At 42.1% G+C, this 22000-nt stretch overlaps 2 protein-coding genes across 4 annotated transcripts in view; both read right to left on the bottom strand.

Annotated features, from left to right (window-relative positions):
• qsox1 (quiescin Q6 sulfhydryl oxidase 1) overlaps window positions 1-6904 on the bottom strand; it is a 29003-nt gene extending 22099 nt beyond the window's left edge. Inside the window, exons 1-5 of the mRNA XM_071516981.1 lie at window positions 6613-6904; window positions 5305-5405; window positions 3359-3407; window positions 1983-2085; window positions 78-168 (exon numbers count right to left, since the gene is read on the bottom strand). Of these exons, the coding sequence (XP_071373082.1) occupies window positions 78-168; window positions 1983-2085; window positions 3359-3407; window positions 5305-5405; window positions 6613-6904 (636 nt within the window). The remainder of the gene's footprint in view (window positions 1-77; window positions 169-1982; window positions 2086-3358; window positions 3408-5304; window positions 5406-6612) is intronic.
• Window positions 6905-7471: 567 nt separating this feature from the next.
• cep350 (centrosomal protein 350) overlaps window positions 7472-22000 on the bottom strand; it is a 38566-nt gene continuing 24037 nt past the window's right edge. For 2 of the 3 annotated variants that reach the window (XM_071516953.1, XM_071516954.1), the window contains exons 25-38: window positions 21683-21832; window positions 21304-21467; window positions 19216-19338; window positions 16976-17232; window positions 16575-16774; window positions 15839-15998; window positions 15055-15215; window positions 14720-14853; window positions 14537-14610; window positions 12461-14418; window positions 11400-11936; window positions 11057-11203; window positions 10681-10803; window positions 7472-10470 (exon numbers count right to left, since the gene is read on the bottom strand). In XM_071516953.1, coding sequence (XP_071373054.1) covers window positions 10300-10470; window positions 10681-10803; window positions 11057-11203; window positions 11400-11936; window positions 12461-14418; window positions 14537-14610; window positions 14720-14853; window positions 15055-15215; window positions 15839-15998; window positions 16575-16774; window positions 16976-17232; window positions 19216-19338; window positions 21304-21467; window positions 21683-21832 — 4359 coding nt within the window. In that variant the 3' untranslated portion in view covers window positions 7472-10299. The remainder of the gene's footprint in view (window positions 10471-10680; window positions 10804-11056; window positions 11204-11399; window positions 11937-12460; window positions 14419-14536; window positions 14611-14719; window positions 14854-15054; window positions 15216-15838; window positions 15999-16574; window positions 16775-16975; window positions 17233-19215; window positions 19339-21303; window positions 21468-21682; window positions 21833-22000) is intronic. The other variant, XM_071516955.1, reaches the window with a different exon arrangement.

The following is a 22000-nucleotide window of genomic DNA, read 5'->3' as shown; positions in this document are numbered from 1 at the left end:
ATTCACTATTTTTGAAGAAATAATGTCCTGGAGAAGAATGCAGCGAACAGGTTGGGTTGTTGGAAACTCGCTCTCACCTCTCGGCCGATGTAGGATTTAGAGTCCTCGAAGATCAGGGCCAGGTGTTCAACACTGTTGGTCTCAAAGAAGATGTCGATCTCTGCTTGGCTGGGGAGAGAGCAGCAGACAAACGCGTCAGGCTGGAGTCCCAGACACAAGTCCAGCTAAGCCTTGGAGAGACTCTCTACTGAACATCACTACTAAATCTGCTACAAGGGATTAGATATTGACACAGCACAGATCACAGGGAAGAAATAAAACACAGGTGCAATATTTTATAGACATATTTCATTCCTGTGGAGAGCACTCCAAAGAACCAAAAAGGCTTTATTCAATTTGTATAGTCATATTTGTAAGTTAAAAACTACACCCAACACCCTATAGGCTCCCTTAGGGCATCACAAAAGGCTTTTCAATAAAGGCTTTTAAGTGATTTTTGAATTGCCTTGAAACTCTGTTTCTTCCACATTACTACTAAGGGACCTAGCCTCATATCTTACTGGCAACTGAAAAGACCAGTTGCAATTAAGAATTTCTGGTATGAAGCAAGTGGGCAGGAGGTGCAAATGAACCAACATCAGCAAGTTATTTCCATTATAAAAAGAGGAAGGAAAAACTCATAATAACTGATTCTGAGAGAGATGGTGATTTCACTCAGCTACTCACTCAGCTTTCACCACAGCGAAAAGGAGAAGCAAACTTGATTGTTGCTGATCTGGAGAACACATTGTATTTCCTACTTCCTTTTCCTGCATCAACATCATAATAAACCAATGTACTGTATGTATGTATGTATGTATGTATGTATGTGTCTGAATACATGCATGTGAGCAAGCTGCCCTAGAAGTTAGTCCGACCGTTCTGTCACTGAAAGATCACAGGTTTGATTCCTGCAGCAGCTCATGATAAGATGAAACTTTAATGATAGGAAAAGTGGGGCATTGTAGCAGCAAAAGCAACAGAATACAGCAGTGGAAAAAATAAATATATAATATAAACATAAAAATAGGATATAAACAATTGCAGGGTTATATCAACATATGCAGCCGATAGCTCAGCACATGATAAGTAAACTGGGTGGGAGAGCGTATGGATTTACTTACATGTATGGATTTACTTACAGTCGCTACTTACAATATCCAATTGCTTGTTTAAATATGGATTACTAACTATGAAATATGGGCTATATACATGTAAATATGAGTATGTATGTAACATTATAAAAATCTAAAAAGAGATATGTATACGGTATATGAAAATATAAGGATACAAATATAGGAATATAAAAGAAATATCTATACCAGTGTGAAATAGTGGAATCATTTTGAAAGTATCAGAATATGTGCACTCGGGAACAATAAGAGGTACAGCACATGGGAAACTGAAGAAAGCAGAATTTACAGCAATATAGATGATGTGCAAATGTGAATTACATTTACATTAACAGACGGCCATACATATGTACAGAAAGTGTCATGGCGTGCATTATAGGCAATGTACAAAAACGCATTTAAATTTTATTGAATGTCCTGTCTGTCTGTAACTTTGTGTTGTACTGCTGCTGTTGCCCGACCAGGTATCTCTTGAGAATGAGACCCCGTGTCTCAATGGGATTACCTGTCTAAATAAAGGTTTAATAATAATAAAAATTATTGAGGTAGCATAGGTACAGAGAAAGTGCCATGTGTGCTGATTTGTGCGCAGAGAATGTACCAAAATGTGTCCAGATCGGAAAAAAAACAAAACAAAACAAAACAAACACAAAATAAGTGCAACTGTGTAATGTGTTGATCAACGGCCAAGTGTTCTGTTGTATCCTTGAACCTTTACCTTCACTATTATCACTACAATGACAACAAGTCTGTGTTTTTGTGTGTGTGTGTGTGTGTGTGTGTGTGTGTGTGTGTGTCAGCAGGGCTCACCTGGTTGGCTCCAGCGGGGGGCAGGCTGGAGGCCAGGGCTCCTCATGGGTTTCCATCTTGTCTATGATCCTCTGACGGAGACCTTGAACCTCACGGGGGAAACCTGGGGGTCAAAGGTCATATGATTGCCAGCACAGCTATACATACAATTCCCACAATAACCTCAATAACCTGCAATATTACACCAAGTGCCTTTTGTTTAGCAGCTCATTGTCATGTCTGTGGCATTCTGAGTGTCTCATATTGCACTGGATGTTGACTGTTTATGAATGAAGTCAGTTGAGGTGTAATTCATACTCTGAGTGTAAATATGGTGCACAGTTACATTCTTGACTGACTGCAGACAAACTGGATTAACAGAGCTGTGAGACAGTTGTAAAATAGCAGTCTGACAGGTAGAGCTGGGCGAAATGGTTGAAATCAATATCACAATAATCACACAGTTTTTTTTTTCCTATATCGAGATATATATATATATATATATATATATATATATCACGATACGACTCATGCATGCAAAATCACATGTTAAATAATCAAACTAATCTTCATTCCATTGAACCGAAAGGTAATGTTAGGTGTGATTGTCAAACAAAACTGAAATTTCAAAATAATATTCCTTAAAATGTTTCATACCTCATTTTGTCAGCGTTTTTAAATAAAATTAGCTTGTTATCATCAATTTAGACAGCAGAATTGTGCATGACAATATCCCAAATCACCATATGATGATGATATGATTACACTGAAACACAATTAACGATAATATTGAATTATCGCCCAGCCTTACTGACAGGTGAGAGATGTAGGTAAGTGTGGCTGCATCACCATGAGTTTCTGAATGAGTTGCACATTGACACTGGACTGAGCAGTATTCATATTCCTGCTCTGACATACTTGTTGAGGTTGCACATGCTCTCTAAAGCCAAATGAGGCGGAGTCTGTAAGTACACAAACCTAAGACCTCTTTATTTTCATTGGCCTGAATTAGAGCTGCAACGATTAATCGATTAATTGTCAACTATTAAATTAATCGGCAACTATTTTGATAATCGACTAATCGGTTTGAGTAATTTTTTAAGAAAAATAAGTCACAATTCTCTGATTCCAGCTTCTTAAATGTGAATATTTTCTGGTTTCTTTACTCCTCTATGACAGTAAACTGAATATCTTTGGGTTGTGGACAAAACAAGACATTTGAGGACGTCATCTTGGGCTTTGGGAAACACTGATCCACATTTTTCACCATTTTCTGACATTTTATAGACCAAACAACTAATCGATTAATCGAGAAAATAATCGACAGATTAATCGACAATGAAAATATTTGTTAGTTGCAGCCCTAGCCTGAATTGCTTCAACATGTATAGCAATACCTTTAATATCCTGTCCAGTGGAATCACCCTTGGAATAAGCATTGAAGAACTGTGAAGTGAGAGAGAGAGAGAGAGAGAGAGAGAGAGAGAGAGAGAGAGAGAGAGAGAGAGAGAGAGAGAGAGAGAGAGAGAGATGTTTGGAAGAAGAAGGAAGGAGTAGAGAGAGGGAGAAGCAAGATCAGATCTGACTGCCTTCACATAACTATGAAAGAAGCAAAGCGATGTTGTGTAACGCTAGGTGGGGGGACAGCCTTCCTCTCTGCCCCCCTTGACCCCTAAATCCTTCCTAGTTAAAATCAGTCACAGATGTTAAAGCTCCACAGTGAATTCACACAGAAGGAGCTCTTTCATTGGGCTTTCACAGGATGACAGAGGGGGGAGAAAGGACTGGGAGCAGAGGCTTTAACACAGTCTAATGCTGACTAATCAGATATGCCTGCAAATACAAATGCAGAACTTTAAAGCAGAGGCTTTTCTGCAGTATGACTGCTGATCGTGCAGAAGTTTACTCTACTGGGAATAGACGACTACATCTATCTTACCCAATCTACATTCTACTCTCATCTGTCATCACGTTCCCATACAGAGAACAGTTTAGTTCAAAATGAGATATCCACCATTTGAAAAAAGTGAAGCCTACTCTTACACAATGATAGCACAAAATCATACTGAATTATGATACTTTTTTTTAAAAGAAAGTCCTTAGTTGACTTAGTAGTAGTAAGGCTTTTACAAAGTGGATCCTATATATTTTTGAGATATTGAATGAAAAACTTCAGGTATTTTTTTCCCCTCAAAACTAGAGATATACTAGATATATAGCGTTTTAAATACATATATAGCATTTCAGGCACACAGCTTGGACTGACTTTTATTGGACGAGTATGGACAGACAGTTTTTACATTGCATAATTTGCAATGTAAATACACACCCTGGTATCCTTGACCCTGGTAAAACAAATATTTTAAAAAGTATATGCAAATATGTCTGTAGTTCCAACACTTAAACAGAAAGTGCAACATTTATTGACACACATGCATGTGTTGAAAAAGGAAGGGGCTCCAAGGCACTCTTCAAGCAAAAATGTGAAATGCCTTTATTTCATGGCTCATTCAAAAGAACATACAGGAGTAGCAGGGGACTGAATGGGAGTAACACTCTGGGAATGAGACATCCATGCAGTTTGGTGTGCTACTACCTGATCAAGGCCACAGAATGGCATGGAGTTGTTTTGAATATGTTCTTTTGAACGAGCCATGACATAATGGCTTTTTAAATTTTTGCTCCAAGTGTGCCTATAAGGTTTCCTCTTCTTTGAATTACATATGCTAGTGTTCTTGAATTGGTGCCGACAGCTGTGGCTTTCTCAGTCAACTTTATTTATACGCCCCTTCATAACAAGCATGTCTCAAAGGAAAACAAGCCTACCACGATCTAATTAATCAACAATCAATCACAAAACAAAATGATGCAATACAGTATGCCACAAAATAAAACACAAGGAAGCAAAACAACCACAAGACACAAAAATGTTGGCGAGATATAACAAGCCTACCTAGCCTACCCTGCACCACCAACCCTAGCCCATCATTAAATACAAGGAAAAACTCCTAAGAAAACCTTATGAGGAGAAAGAATGGAAGAAACCTTGGGCGGGCCGAGTCAAAACAATAAAATGCACAATGACAATGAAATAAGAAACCAAATAAGTCATGTGGAACGACTTAGGAATAATGATCCATGCAATAACACACTGACTTCAGACCTGCTCCATTGCTTTCTTGTCTCTATAGAGCAATAATAGACACAGTGGAGCCTCTTTATCTCACTTGCCTTTGGACATTGTTAAGTGAACACACACACACACATACAACAGCCATCAAACACACCATGTGGACCTAGGCAAATGATGTGGCATTACAGCAGTTCATGTACGACTGCCTACCTTTATACTCGGGTATCCCCTGATGCCAAAGCCTGTGCAGACCTTCCTGTTCTCCTCCACAGCACAGTCGATGGCTGCCAGGTCCACAGCAGGCTTCCACTCTGAAGAATAGACAGGAAAAAGCCTCAGTAAATATTTAGTGCGTACGGTCTACTGCATGCCTTCCATTGTCCATTTGCACCGAATGAGGTCTTGTTGCCCCTGTACCATGTGTGCCAGTGAATAGTTATGTTAATATAGACGTTGTTGATATGTCCTTACACCAATGTTATAAAGAAGAAATCCTGTTTCCCTACTTTTTTTTGTCAGGGACTGCATCCCTTTTTTCATGGTTTGAAACCTTGACCATAGTAGAGTCCACATTGATTAGCATTTCTATCAAAGCGCCAGTAATGAGGGTGAATTTATGAAAGAAGGTAACAAACAAGTGGTTACAGTCATTGATGAAGACAGACATGGGAGACATGCACAGTTCATCAATAAGTTCATTCCAGTTAACAGACATCCAGGGTCTGTGGCTTATTAGGGTTTGTGTTGATGCAACTATTCTTATCTCCTACTTTCAGTTTGTTCACTCTTACAGCTCCAAGGCAAGGCATTTGATAGCATGCCAAGAGATCAGTTGACATTGTTTCATCTGTGTGTGTGTGTGTGTGTGTGTGTGTGTGTGTGTGTGTGTGTGTGTGTGTGAGAGAGAGAGAGAGAGAGAGAGAGAGAGAGAGAGAGAGAGAGAGAGAGAGAGAGAGAGAATGCAGGACTGAAATACCCCATGACTATGTTAGGCCTTCTGCCAAAATGAGAAACTTTGCCCGGGACTATCATCCTAATTACATTTATTCTCATTGCTCTGTAATATTTCTTCTGGCTCTCTGGCAATGGAAGCAACATTCCCTTACAGGATGTGATGGTGAGGTTTGGTACTGAGCAGGATGAAAGCACATAAATTAGATCACATGCTCCAATAAACAGATAGACACTACAGACTGGTTGTTCCTGCTGACAAAAACCACAGTGACATGGGAGATATGCAGAATAACATTACAGCCTATAGGGACAACTTTGCAGGTCTACATATATGTAAACGACATTAGTCTTAAAATGTTTTACTGAGAAGCTTCTTTGATGCTTTGTCATATTTGCATTAAAAAAAACATGCACACAGAATGGCAGTGGTGCAAAATTGAAATTGATACAAAAAAACTAAAGTATGATCACTTTATGGATCACCACAAAACATCAAAACTAATTAAATTCTCATGGTAAACTTTAACTGTAAGCTACAGAAGTCGTTGCACAGTCCGTACCAACCTTTAATATCTCTTGCAAGCCTTTTGTAAACAGGAGAAAAGGCAATACAGTGGCCGCACCATGAAGCGTAAAACTCCACTACTATTGCGGCTGTGGAGTTGATCAAGACGGAGTCCACATTTTCCGGGGTTAACACCAGGATCTGATCAGAAGCGGTGTACAGTCCGGCCTCGGCGGGGGAAGGAAAAAGCAGACAAAGGCACAGCAACACCGCAGATGTTTCCAGCTTTCTTAGATGTGTCTCTATGTTCCCAGTAAACCGAGACGTGGCACGGCTGCAGCGCCGCGCCATCTTCGCCTTTCTGCTGCTGACAGTCAGTCTGGACGCACCAAGTTTCAACCTCTCTATCAGAAAAGTTCAAGCAACTTTTCTCTCTCCCTCTCTCTCTGAGCAGGCTTCATTAGTTCTCCCCCTAGCGGCCTGCTAGTCCCCCCAAAACAGCACTGCTCATACCCAAGTAAGTCCCATTCCACAATTAACCATTTCTCCCTGTAAACCTGCTCTGAAATGTCTGTCACCTTTAATTTATACTTGTGGTATGTTGGAGGTTTAAAATGACACCGCCTCTATAGCCTACAGACAAATTATCACCTTAAATGACTATTGCTAGTCTCCAGGCTCAAATTACTAATAAAGGTTGCTGTTTTCTCTTGCGTAACGATGGGAAAATATTGACTTTATGTGACCTGACAGCAATTTAACACTTTCTTACAACCACACCCAAACACATCATGCTGCTGCTGAGGGAAAGGGAACCAACTAAGAAACCTCAACATCTGATCACATACATAATTATTACTACTATTGCCATTATACATTAAACCCAAACACAAGAAACAACATTCTGTTAGATTCGGAAATAATGAAAGCTTTATTTACAATTTCAAAGTTCATTTTAGTTAACAAATATATATACTATGTACATATTTGCAAAGTGAACAGTGTTTATTTTACAACAATCGTTCAGATTACAGTGAGCAGTGAGTCAGATTGGACAGATAGGAGACCATTGTAATATATTTACACCCGTAAAAGAATTGTACAAGTCTTCAAGTGCACTTGGCGCACACTCACAGCATTATTATAAATATTCCTAAACATTTCAAAAGGGAATTCTAGTCTAACTGGGTTAATTTGATTATCAATTCATTTGTGCCTCTTTTTATGTATTTGTTGGGGTCAAACTACACAATCTTTTAAGGTTTAAGGTGAAGCTGCTCCATCTCCCTCTTTACTGAAGTTAAACATCTGTGAAGAAAACTGACCTCAGACCAGCGGATAGGAGCAACTCCACTCTACATCAAAACCGCTTCAAGCTTTGTTAAGATTTTACTTAATCTAATCTTATTCACAAACTACAGCAAAAGTCTAAGCTGTTTGGTCCATACATATAAAATAATGTATATGACCAAATACTGCATAGTTACAAATGGGAATTGAACTTCCTCCCACATACAATCAACTCAAGACGACAATCCTAGAGGGTTTGCAATAAAGCCTTGTGGAAAATGTTTCTTAGGTACTATTCATGTCACCATTACAGTTACATATGCCTACGGACCATAGAGTCATACAGCATGGAGAGATTGGTATCAAAAGGTACATTTACAGACAGGTTTTTACATTATATAGTTTACAGTTTAAACATACACCTTAGTCACTATTAAAACAAACACCAGTGGGAGGAAAAGTACTCCAAGTCTTTTGTTCCCACCAGTTTAAGGTCACTTTTGCTATAAACAGACAGTACAGATTAACGAGCGTTGTCACACATGCTAAAATGAGTTTGTACACACACAGTATTCTTCTTGGATCAAAGTAGTGAAGACAGCCAGGACCAAAATAAGCCCTTGGACATTAACTGTTGACTGTTCCAGCTGCTCAGCCATATCAATTTTATGACTCAAACCGAGCCATTGTGTACGTGTGGAATGGAGTGAGCACGAGTTAGTTCCTGATACAGTTCATCAATAACATGACTCAACTGTGTCTACACACACAAAGGCAGGGATGACGTGGACAGGGAGCAGGTAACATTTACATTTTAGTCAGTGGCTCTAAAACTACCAGCATTGCAAACATTTCCTCAGGCTGAGTAGAGGAAAAGGAAAATGAGGGGGTTAAAAAAAATGGAACCTCCCTCAACTTAAACTACATAGAGACAGATCAATAAGGCAGAAACTGAAGTAGTTGTAAACCAGTTAGAGGGAAGAGTTGTCCTTAAAGCATCAATTACAAAATGGTAGTATACATCAGTTGAAAAAGAGACATTCAAAGAAAATAGGTCCAAAGGAGGTTGAGACATCAACAAAGTTTGTTATAAACCTACTACTAAACTTAAAGAGGCACTTAAACTGAATGTTGTGAAGGACTAACTCTGCATTCTGGCTGCGAGCAATCACATCGCCATGCTACATTCTGATGGCCGATTTCAACTAGCTGGATCGCTAGCTGCAGTGTTGCAGTGACAGGCGGAACGTATAGCAATGCTACTACACGATTGGCTGTTTAAGGACGATGTCGCCCAAAAGTTCAGCTACAGCAACCTTTACCACGGCAACAAATGAAGAAACAAGACGACCATGGGCCGATAGTTCACAGGTTGTGGAAAATAAACAGACCTCAGGTGTCTGGTTTCTTGACTTTCTGACGGTGTTTATGTACAGTACGGCTCGAATCCAGCATGTCAGTACTGTTCTATTATGTGATTCTATAACTAACAAGTAGAGCCTACTGTCATTATGTTGATGAACAACTGGACAGTTGTGGGCACAAAAAAGGAAGTCATAGAGGACAGTTTCAATTAATTACTAATACTGCAATATTTAAATATTAAATAAAAATAGATTCTTTGCATGTTCTTTTCTGGTTTCAATAACATTCCTTGAAGCTCCTATACAATGTATTGTCATGTCCACATTCACATTTCTGTTTGTGCTTTTACAATTTCATTAGTTTTGCTTTACAAAGTGTTAAAATGATCTATGTTTTCTATATGCTGACAAGATAACTTACAATTTCAAATGTTCTTTCTCCTCTAATCAAACATTTTCCGAACAATAAATATTACAATTTAGGCAAAATGTTTCATACAATAATATCTGATTTCAATAATGCTCCCATATACTTTTATCTGCTCTTCCATTGCCATTTTTGAGTCCATATATAGCTCCTTAAAGATCCAATACAAAATATAACAACATTTGTTCCAAGTGGACATTATAATACAGTCCACTATGAAGCAATCAACTTAGCAGCATTGGTGGACTTTAAATGCTAACAAGTGGCACAGTCCATTCTATCAAAAAGTCTACTCATTCTCCAACTGGCAATTCTGAAGGAACCAGTTCAGGAGGTGAGACTTGTAACGAGACGATATTAAGGATTAAGAAGGCTGGATCGATCAAGAGGTGTTGTGTGTGTCAGACAGATTACACAGTCACTATACATCTGCTATTAGCTGAAGCAAATTCAGCAAATTCAACAATGACCACATCACAGAAAATTTTAAATTAGGAGCCGTTTAGCTGAGAGGTAATGGTTGGGACTGAAGGCATCTGAAGGTTGCTGTTGGCACATCAGCTACTGGAAGACCAAGCGGCGGTAGGTTGGCTGGAGGTCACTGGGATGAGGAAAGACTGGGATCGAGCTAGAGGTTGTAGGTTAAAATACAGGCTGAAAAGCTCTCAGGAGGAGAGGGCGGCACTTTTGGCCCTCTTGTCATAGATTAGTGTCAGAACGTTTGCGGTGTCCTTCAGCAACGCGTCAAAGATGCTGTCCGCCAGCTGCATCTTGACGAACAGCTCATCCTCGTCGTAGTTGACCCACTGAGCCTCCTCTTCATGGAGCTCCTGAACCTGAACAAACAGGGTCAATTAGCACAGTGACTCACACAACACGCTCTTTTAATGAAAGACAAACCAAAGCTTGAATAAACAAAAACTACGACAACAAATGAACAGAACTGCTTTTAATTGAGAAAACTAAGCTTACAAGTCCAAGAAAGGACACCATTTATTGTAAACTCTGTCCTCTTTACAGTCAAGTCTGTTGATTTCTGCTCTTACCAGTATATGATCCACTCTGTCCCGTTTCTTCCTGCCAAATTTGAGCATCTTCTGCCAGTCAGTCTTCTGGTTCTGATCTTTTGTCAGACCATATAGTTTCAGTACTTCTGCTGTGATGAACTCCTGTTAAACAATGTAAAAAACATACACCCTCAATTCACTTTATTACAACCATGTGTGTGAAATGCATCACACTGCATTTGAAGTTATATAGCTGTAATGACATTTAATCCTGAACCTGAACATCATTTACTGATGACCAGGTGCATCATTTGGAGGTCCTATTATTTTCTAAAATCATAGTTGCCGTTTAAAATACAAAAAAAAATAATGTGGTGTTTTTTTTCCTGTCGATGATTGGCCAATTGTACTGTACCTGGACTTTGGTGATGTCACCAGGTGTCTTGACTCTGTGGGAGTAGGAGGAGTTGGCTCGCCGTGGTTTGACCCACTGAGGCTGATGGGTGTTGGGGTCTTCAGCATAAATCTCCTGCAGGATCTCCCATGTCAGGTCATACACAGCCTTGGGAAAAATAAAAAGAAATGGCATAGGGATTGGTCTACGCTGACAAAATTAGGGGGGGTTAGTGCATTCGTCTTCCTGTTTTTCTTCAAACTTACCTACTGTGGCTTTAAAATAAACATGAATTTAAGTTTCTTCTAGGATATCTGTAAGGTTTTCTTTGCCGATGTACTGTATCTTGAGTTGTCTTCCTTACCTGTCTGTAGCTGCGGATGCAGAGGGCCTCCTGGTCCTGGCTGTTGGCTTCTTTACCCAGATACTCCTGTGAAGGCTTGGGGATGGGCAGTCCTGCAAGGGTCGGCGTGCCCTCCTTTCCCAGATTACAGCTCTCCCAGATCTCCTGGGTGGCAGCATGGACGAGCTTCTCTACCTCTGTGGCTGCATGGGGCACCACCATGGCAGGCTGCTCAGGTAGTTTAGGAGGCAGGGGGAGAGGAAGCTCGGGCCTGGGTGGGGTCTTGACCTGCTGTTCCCCACCTGGTGCAACCAGACCACCCAGGGCTGCTGCTGATGAGCCAGACCTCCCTCCTCCTCCTCCCAGCTGCGCTTCTTCTTCCTCCTCTCTCTGTTTCTGTTTGAGTCTCTGCTGTTCCCTACGGGAGCTGAGGCCAAAGTCCTCATCAAACCAGTCCTGTTCGTCACCCAGCTCGTCCAGCAGCTCGCGGCTCAATTCCAGCTCTGCTAGACGCTTGGCAAGCTCCTCTTGACCGCTGGGCCCCAACACTGGACTCTCCTGGTGTGACAAAAATACAGAAAAAGGTCAATTTCATGCTTAACTCAAAGTTTAGATTAGGACCATCCATAAAATTATTACATCTAATTGCACCAGAATAGAACAAGTCCCTATAATGGCTTTACATTATAAATCAAGGATGTTACGCATTTGATCTACTGTAAAGATTGTTTCTTTCTAACGTTTTAACACCCAAAACAGGACGTCAGCAAAGAGAACCAAATTCAGTAAAGTCTGTAAACATAAAAGGAGTTGCTGCTTGGACTTTGGCTGAACACACACATACCAAATACTGGGGCTTTCCAGGTCAAATCGATGAACAGCTATTTGATAATGTGATTGCTGGTGTTTTGCCTCCACCTCACTATCATCTTGTAAAAGTTTTCGTTGAGTGATATTATCAAACACAATTCTATTCATATTTATTTGGTATTACTAAATATATGAAGACATATTCTTTTTTACATGTTGTAGTTTTGAACTTCCATTAACATGTAACTAGAGAAGTGAAAACATGGGCTCACCGGTCGGTTGCACAACTCTGGAGAGGACAACTCCTCCTTTTCAGCTTCCAGGAAGAAGGGCAGACCATCCTTCTGTTCCACTGAAGAGACCCACTCCCCCGCCTCGACAGTTTCACTTAACAGGTCTCCATTCATCTGGTTGGTAGCTGCTATCTTCTGCTCTTTGGCCTTTTTAATCTGAGTGAACTGCTTTACAGCATCTTTCACAAAGTTGTTGAGGAGCTCGTCGGCGAAGGCGCCCAGTGAATCCTTGTCGGCACTCTTCACATCCCTGACATCTGTGGAGAGATCAGCCGGAGTGACATACTTCTGGTGGGAGTCTATGTCTTTCTTCTCAATGAGGGTAGTAATCTCCTTCAAACTCTGCTTCCCCAGGTCTATCTTGTCAATGTCGGAGATGAGGAGAGTGGTCGGTGCGTCTTCAAACTCCAAGATGATGTCCCTATTCTTGCCATTAGGAATTGGATGCTCGGATTCGCTGTGATTAACTGAGCTGAGGTGGGACTTTGCCTTCAGAGAGGTCTGGTTCTCCTGGTGTTGATCTGGATGATCAGCCTCATCAGCAAGGTCTTTATCTCTGACCTCGTAATCCTTAGGAGACGTTTCTTCTCTTTGACTCTTCACAGTTCCTTGTTTTTGGGATTTGTTCTCATCAGGTTCACGTTTATTCCCGTCTTTATCCGACAAGTCGTCAAAGAACGAGTCCTCATCCTCTGTGGTGTCCGTGTAGATCTCAAACTTCTCTGGCAGGCGTGTAATCTTGTCTGGAGGAGCAAAGATACCATGGCACTCTTCACACTCAAAGTATACCACCCCATCATAGGTACCATTGTTGCTCCCCTCAGACTTATCCAACTCCACACCAGCCCAGAACCCATTGGCAAACCTGGTTGGACCTTTGAACCTCAGGGTGCCAGGCTGAACATTGCTGACGAGAACCCGGTCTCCAATGTTAAAGCTGGGCATCTCATCTATAACAGGAGATGGAGGGGTCTGAGAGGGAGAGATGGTCGGTGAGTGGCTGGAGTTGACGATGTTGTTCTTGATGTCATCTTTGGAGTCTCTGGTCTGGCTATGGAGGTCTAGCAGTCTTCCAGAGTGGTGGCTCTCACCATTAGCTCCAGAATGTTGACTCAGCTCTTCAGCAATATCCTCCTCCACCTCATCCTCATCTTGGCTGTCGTAGAGTGGGGACCTGCTATGGGATCCCTTTCCTGAACCCTTGATTTCTGTAGGGGAAGGTGAGGCTAGAGAAGCAGGCTTGGAGCTGTGGTGGTTCTCCCTGGGTGACGACTCCACTGATGACTCAAAGTCATCATGGTAGCCATCTGCTGAGGGAGGCGAGACCTCTGCATCCTTTACTGGTGCCTCCTTCTTTGAAGAGAAGGCAGTTGACTCAGGGGTGCAAGAACGGTCATTTGAGGAGCTGTAATTTGGGTGCTCTGTGGTTTTGGGCTCCATAGCAGTCAAATGTGACTTGCTTGAATCAGAAACTGAAGATTTGATGACTTTTTCTGCCTCAGATGATTGCCTTATCTTCATTTGCTTATCTTCTTCTAGGCTAACAGATGGAGAATATTTGTGTTCTTCACTCACAGAGGAGGAAACATGTTTAGATAGCGACAGCTTCTGCTGGGAGCTGAGTCTTTCTTCAAGTTTGAGAAGAGATTCAGAATGTTGATCCTCAGACTTGTAGCTCACTTCCACCTCCAGCTCCTCCTGAATGTCGAACCTATGATTAGACACAATGTTCTCATCCGCAGACTCAATGACCTGTGACTGGGCTTCCTTGAAGGCAGGCCTGGAAAGACCCTCCGGGGATAGCAGGCCCGTCAGGCCTGAGCTAGGACGCTCTGGGCTGCCATATACAGGGGTTGGGGTGACTGTTGGCGGGTCCTCATCGGACACCTCTTCAGGCACTGAGGTGGATCTACTACGACCAGGTGGAGTAAGGTCATCTGCAAACACCACAATAGGAGAACATCTACTGTCAGAGCACAAATACAAAAAGCAAATACTGTATATATGAAAACAACTAACAATATTAGTTGTGATGAGTATAAATCAAACACCCACCGTGGCCCAATGGAGAATCAACGCAGGTCCTCTCTGAGTCTGACACAATCTTAAGGGTTTTGCTGGTTTCAGACCTGAGGAGGAAGGATTTGTTTAATTTAACACCCTAAATCTCCCCTCCTTCATATTATAGTACATCACAGGCAAGCATCAGAGTGTTACATTGGCAACTGTTTATGGTACCTGTGTGGAGGAGCTGGTTTGATACTGGACTCTGAGGCTGAGGCGGGAGCTTGGATCTGGGATAGAGCATCAGGTGTTGAGTCCGGCTCCTTGTTCAGCTCTGCTTTAGTCTTCTGGATGAAGTCATTATAGGACTGGATGAAGAAAAAAAAAAAGTTCTAAACATAATTTAGATATGCCTAAATGTGTTTATATACGGATAAATGCACACACCTACCCATGTTCACAAATGTACACACACAGGCTCCGCGATGTGCATGTGGTTTGAAAACACCCAAACAAACCAAGACCAAACAACCATCTGGCAACCCACACATGCACACACACACATTTACCTCCAGCTGCTTCAGTAGGTTGGCCTCCTGTGCCTTCAGGCGCTCCTTGTGCCTCTTCTTCTGCTCTTTCTTCAACTGGTAGGCCATAAACTTGCGTTTCCTGAGTTCTTCCTTCAGGGCCCTGATACGGCTCTCTATGTCGCTCTGGTCTGACATGGGTTCTGAAAGCAAATTTAGATGGTAAATCACAGTTAGAATGCTAAACCAGTGCCAGAACTCTGTGATTAGCAAAGAGTAATCCAACTTAGTGCCCACTCAAACTCAAACCTAATTCTTTGGAGATTAGTGTATATTTTGTTTACAAAGAATGTATAAAGTCCATTTTTATGCATGTTGCTTTGGCTTGTACACAATGAACAAAAAATGTGTGAGTATTATAAAGCTTAGCATTACACACTGAAGTGATAAAGAAGATTGGAATGCACAAGTGTGCCCTATGTAAAGGTTGAAATATTGGCCTAAAAATAATAAAACACAGATACAATACTGGACCTATACAACTGCCTCTGCTTGTGCTGTAACTGAGTGCAATGGAAAGTGTTCTCTCCTCCTACCACACAGCTAAGCAGGTTAGGTATCAGGGAAGTGCTCGCATAATGCATTCCTGGCAGCATCACATTATGCCTGACTACACAGTGCCAGCAATATAGCTGCATTATGTCCACTCACTCTGCTTTCCCCCTCCTATCTCCTCTGAGGCATTATGAAGAACTATTACCTACCTCCATTTAAAAAGCTAGATATTCAATGTGTATGTGTGTGTGTGTGTGTTGGGGTGACTCACCAGTCTGTGTGACCATGGCGGTGTCAGTGGGCTGGATGCAGGGCTGGGTCTGCGTCTGGCTGGGGGTCCAGGAGGCGGAGCGGAGCTGCATCATGGTTTTGCTGCTGCTGCCATCTGACTGAGAGGCAGCAGTGCTGAAGCTGCCTTTGGCTGGAGGAGACTGGAGAGACCAAACAGGAGGAAGAGAGAGAGAGAGAGAGAAAGGAGGGTTAGTTCAGGATATGATAAACACTGCCGGATGGACTGAACATAGAGGCATGCTCAGATTAATATTTTACATGTGCGGTAAAACTAACAGATGTCCACCCCTTTGCTTGTCCCAAACACAATATAAAGCAAAGCATCTAACACCATTACAACAACAACAAACAATTACCAAGTGCCGTCTACTGTTGACATTCCAATCCGCAAAGTCTTGTCTATTTTCATAGCTCATTGACATGGAGGCTATAAATTCCCCCAAAAGCATCTAAACAGAATTCCCTGGGGTGAGGCTGGGTGACTGTTTCAGGACAGAAATCTCACTCACCACATTAGACCAGTGAGGTCAATTTATAGATATACAGGCTCGATTTTGACATTGAGCAACTTAGTCTTCAGCTCTTACCAAGGAGGTAATCGGGAACACAAAATTAGGAATAAAGCAGGATAATCTTCTTGCATTAGAAATGAAGGGGAGTTGTTCAGTCAAAAAACTGAAATCCTGAAAGAATAGACATGTCAGATTTATGCTTACTCGCTTGCTAGGTGACAGGGAAGCTGAGGTGAAGTCCTGGGTGTAGTTGGCTGGGCTGCTCTGGACGGAGGCCAAGGGTGTTTCAGGGACTGAGGCAGGTGGTGCTGATGACGGGCTGACTGGAGGCTGGGACCCTGACCCCTCTGTGTGTATACTGGACTCAGGCGTCACTGAAGAGTAGTCGCCCTCGCTCGCACACTCTGAGGACACGTAAACAGATAAACATGGAAGTAATGTTTATTGACCAGGATGAATGTTGATACATGCCTGCCAACTTTCTCCACAAACCATGAGATTTGCCCTACATTCCATTTTAACACCCCATTTCTCTGACTTTAAAACATGACAACTGTATCTCAGTGAGCCATTCATTCAGGAATGAAAGGATCCCGTGGCTTCACCTTTCTCGCTGTCAGTCCTGTGCTCTAGGCTTTGGTGGTGACTGGAGCTGGGGCTGATGTCAGAGATCTCCCTTTCCTGACTCTCTGAGGCATCACGGTCCTTGACCCGAGGCGCCTGCTGGTCCCAGACAGCCAGGGCCTCCTTCTCCATCCTACGGACCTCGGCCTCCTCCTGGTCCAGTCGCTGTTTCCACTCCAGCAGCTCCTCTGCATGGCGACGCCTCTGCATCAGCTGCTGTTCCCGCTTAGTCAGGAACCTGCGGAGGGGGAAGGTAAGAATGAAGGGAGAGAGGAGTGGATAGAGAGAGGGTAATGGATGGATGAAGAGATAGGTAGATGAGGAAAGAAGAGTGGAGAGAGAAGAATGTGGGAAAATGAGAGGGAGGGAAACAAGGGGGAGATGAAAAGGAGGGATCAAAGGAAGGAGAGAAGTCAAGAGAGGGCAGATGAGGAAAGAGACATGAAGAAGATGGGTGGTTGTGAAGGACAGGGAAAGACAGCAGCAACCAGGGAGGAGAAGAGAAACAGAAGAACAAAGACAACCAGCATTAGGAATGGTTAAGTGATTGTGACTTTGCAGAAGCAAGCAGACCCAATCCACCTGCACAACCCATTTTCACTGCAAACTCAACCTCAAACCTGTCCAATACATACACACAAGCGCGCACACACATACGCCGAAACCATGCTTTCCTTATTTGTTTCATAAGAATAATCATCCCAATGCAAAAGTGTACAAGTACCCGTCAAGATTTTTTAAAAAGCAGAAGGTGATGATATGTCACACAGGAGAAAAGAACAGCTAGGAAATAATAGTCAAGATGTCCAGGTCAGAATCATGCATCAGGTTGAAACCAAGGGCTTTGGTTGGGCGCAGTCACACACAACGCAAACATATAGCAACAGTTAAATCCAGAACCACCTAGGTTGGGGAAAAAAAATCTGCACCCCAAGCATAGACAGTTATGTCTCTATGGGTGTCTCTTTAGTATGAACTCTTCCAGTTACAGTACTCTCCTGACCAAAAAGAGGATGAGGAGAAGAAACCTTATCCACAGCAATAAAGCTTATATTTTGAGAATCCAGGTACTTCTAACTACTTACTTTTTGTGCTACTACAGACGTATCTTAACAGGTGCTTATCAAAATAAAGTGCAGTCTGGTATGGTAGGTGGCTGTTGTGTAATGTGGTCTTCCACAGCTTTGGATGCCATTACAGTACAGTGTTATTTAGCCTTGATCTAATTTAGAGGCCTTTCTCTTGACCTAATGCATACTGATGACAGGCCAGATACTGAAGGACCAGGCTGGGGGGCTCTTTAAGTGTCCTTCCAAATTCTATTAGAGCCATTGGCCATCTGTACTTATTATCCAATCCTAGGCAACAGTTACCTAATAAGGAGGGCTAGTTAAGATTTACTGGGCTCATTAAAGAGATAGACCACTCTGTCTCTGTTCCGTTCTCTGCTAAAGAGAACTAAGTCTTTTACTTCCAGGTTAGAGTGCGGTGTAATCTCTAAACATTTTATTTCAATGACTGGGCTGGAACTGACCAGCCAACAGCCACAATACGAAAGAAATTGAAGAGAGATGAGCTGCAACTCATTCATTAATTCTAAATGGTGAGAGAGAAAGGGAAGAAAGAGTCAAAAAGTAAACACCACATAGAAACTGGTGAAATCCCAGCATTCAGTTTGAGATTCCTCTCCAATAAGGAAGACTCCCACTAAAATGAACATGACCTTTGACCTTTACAAAACCAAATGATCTCACCCCCAACTTTTTCAATGTGATCATTGTTGAAATTATACAAAGAGAGTTTGTTTGGTTGTTTGGAATCCCTTCACAATCAGTGTACTTTCATGCAAACAATGGTGACATTGCATGCAGTGCCTGACTGAAAAAAACAGATATTGCAAATTAATAAAAAAATGTATCTATATTTAAATGAAGTTATCAGAGGGTCAGCTCATTTCAGCATGGCAGCTTTCCTTGGGTGCTTTTCAAACTTTCACTCAAACCCACCCCTCAATTCCATCCTGGAAAGAAAGTAAAACCTCTCAAGACCACACAAAAACCCAAACCAACCAACCTACACATCCAACCACTCATCATCCACCCTCCCACCCCCCAGGTCCCAGTGGCAGTGGCTGAACACAAGCATGCTCCATGGGGTGGGAGGTGAGGCAGGGCAGGGCGAGGGGGAGGTGCGGGAAGAGGTAGAGAGCACTGTACAGTACCTGACCAACTGGTTGTAGATAAAGAGCTGGAATTTGGGGTGGAGGTTGGGGAGACAGACACTGAGGGAGGCCCAGTGGTGGGCCGTGAACACAGAGAAGAAGTAGTGGACAGGAGAACAGTGTCTACAACACACACAAACACGCAGCAGACAGAGAGAACGTCGGAAGAGTCGCACACACAAACGTGGAAACACACACGCACACACACAGTGGAAAATAATAAAAACCAAAGAACAACATTGAAAACACACAGAGGACAGATAGAACACAAGACAAGCAGAGAGAAAGGGAGAGAGAAGAAAGATATGAGCAAATGTGGTTTTATTGCACAGAAGGTGTCAGTCTGTCAGGTTTCTGTTAAAATAAGGCGGTTACTCTCTTGTGAAGCTAGCCTACAATAGAATAGATATCCAAGTGTGTGTCTGTATGTGTGTGTGTCTCGGAGGGTGGAGTTGGGGGTTAGTTGTGATCCATGTCAATTCCGCATATGAAGGGGGTTGAATGGGTGGTTTGTCTGTCACCCTGATCTTTAATCAAATGCTCAAAATGGAGGAATTTCAACAGATTAAAAACACAAAAAAGTTGCAAAACCTGGCTCCTCATTCTGTTTATGTTCCATTATAGTATTAGGTAAATAAAAAGCATATGCTACATACAATCGCCTTACCTATGATCAACAATACGACATTGATAAAACAGAATGACAGAGGGAAGGGGAGGGACAGTTAAGCCAAAAGATAGATCATTACGGACCAAGGCAAGCAAGCAAGCAAATAAATGCATGACTATAGAAAAATAGGTTTAATGTTAGACCCTCGTCCACTTAAGTGCATAAATTAATTTTGTGAGGGTCTGAAATTGCACACTCTAAATTTTAATTGTGGTGATTTTAAGACTATGCAGATAAGTTCAGAATCTATTGAAACTAATGGGCTTGCTTCAGCCAATCAAAACTGAGTATTACCCCAGGCAAAGCTAGACCTAATAATTACTATACTGCAGAACAATTAACCCCTTGTTGGCAAAGTCAAATAAGTCATAGTGAGAATGAAACCATGCAGCTAGCCAGTCATAAACATGACAATCATCTGACCAAGCTATTAGCTGAGACTAGAACTTTGGACTTTTTCAGTCAGCACCTACTGGACCTCCAAGTTGTGGAGACACTGGACAATACTAAAGGAAGTGGTTGTTAGAAAAAAAAAGATGAAATGCACAATGTTTTAGGATTCTGAAAACTCATCAATTCAATCTATACTTGTTCTAATCTGGAAAAGGTCATTAGTATTAGTATATACGATTACTTCAGACAGTTTAATACAGTCTGATATTCTTACTGCTCCACATTAATTTACAATCGCAAGACGGTTATCTCCTAGTAAAGCTCCTCCAAGAAAGTATAGTTTATAGGGTGTACAGAGCTGAGGTTGGAGGGAGGTGGCAGTCAGTTAGTGTGGATGCTTGCCTAGTATAGAGGAAGAACAACATGGAGCATGCTTATCTTCACATCCACACCACAGCATTTAGACACAAAGAGGAAGATGGGATGTGCCGTTCTCTTCAGTCAGATGAAGTAGCTAGTTGAGGTAGCTCAGCTAACACATTGTCAATTAAATAGGAACAGATGCATTATGGTGCAGTTCAGTGGACCAAAAACTGGATCATCAGTGAGACAATTATACTCAGATTTTGGCACGTGCCAGACTGTTAAAATACATCTGAACTAAGATTTTTTTTATGAATTCCTATGGTGCTGCCTGGGAATATTTTCATGAAATTCCTTTAAAAGCACAACAGAAGCAAATCCCATGGGGCAGGGCAGCAGGACACCTGCAGTAAGCTCTGTTAAAAAGACATGAAGAATCTCAACAGTCATTCTTATACTGCTCTAACATTACATCTTAAAAACACAATAGAGGAGAAAATCCAACATTCCTACCCTTGGAATATCTCCTCTAGTGCATTTTGAAAATGTCACTGGCTAAGGAAGCGTGACTTTTGAGATTCCACTGGGAAAACTGTCAATAAGCAGACAAAAGGAACACAGTTACTGTCTGAAAATCGAGACAAAGGTGAAAAGGTCTTTACTTCTCATCCATGTGGGAGCGCATCTTCTTGAGCTTCTGCATGATGCTGCTGGTCTCACTCCCAGAGATGGAGAGAGGGGGAGAGGGGCTACGGACGTCCCCATCTGCAAGCCTCATGTTGGGGGAGGCTGCTTCAGACACCGGCGTTTCTGACATGGGAGTCTCCTGAAGGACGGATAAATGAGTACAAACAGACAGACCATTAATGAGGAGACCCATTATACAAAGCTTTAAGATGATGTGTGGCAGCATGCCCTGTTATGTGTATCGAACTGAAAACTCCTTTATCGATTCCATTAAGATTCCACTCTTTTTGAACAATCAATATGGCACTGAAATTGATAACTGAAAGTTGATTAGGTGACTGTTGCAGTACTAACAGGTGGTGCTTCCCCTCCAGCACACTTGAGACGCTCCTTGAGTCTGAGCGTAGAGCTTCTCATCCTCTCAATCTCCTCCTGCTGCTTCAGCAACAGCTGCCTCTCCTTCCTCGCTGCCTTGTTGGCCTCCTGAAGCCGCTTGATCTCAGCCTGGCGACACAGAGGGGGAGAAAGACACCAATACCATCATTAGTGCGCAAAGATGGGGTCACAAGTTCCATTAATCTATGTGATGGAACATAAACACTGCATCATGCCTCTATGGCAAAGCAAAGCATCCCCTTAATACTGAAAGACTTATTTAAACCTTTCCTCCTC

The sequence above is a fragment of the Centroberyx affinis genome, unplaced genomic scaffold (assembly GCF_046629955.1).
Source record: "Centroberyx affinis isolate AG114_WGS23_722 - 3 ecotype Tasmania unplaced genomic scaffold, CSIRO-AGI_Caff_v1 ptg000440l_1, whole genome shotgun sequence".
In the NCBI taxonomy this organism is placed as follows: domain Eukaryota; kingdom Metazoa; phylum Chordata; class Actinopteri; order Beryciformes; family Berycidae; genus Centroberyx; species Centroberyx affinis.
The sequence above is the reverse complement of the archived record's forward strand: the minus strand, read 5'-3'. Positions and strand labels throughout refer to the sequence as shown.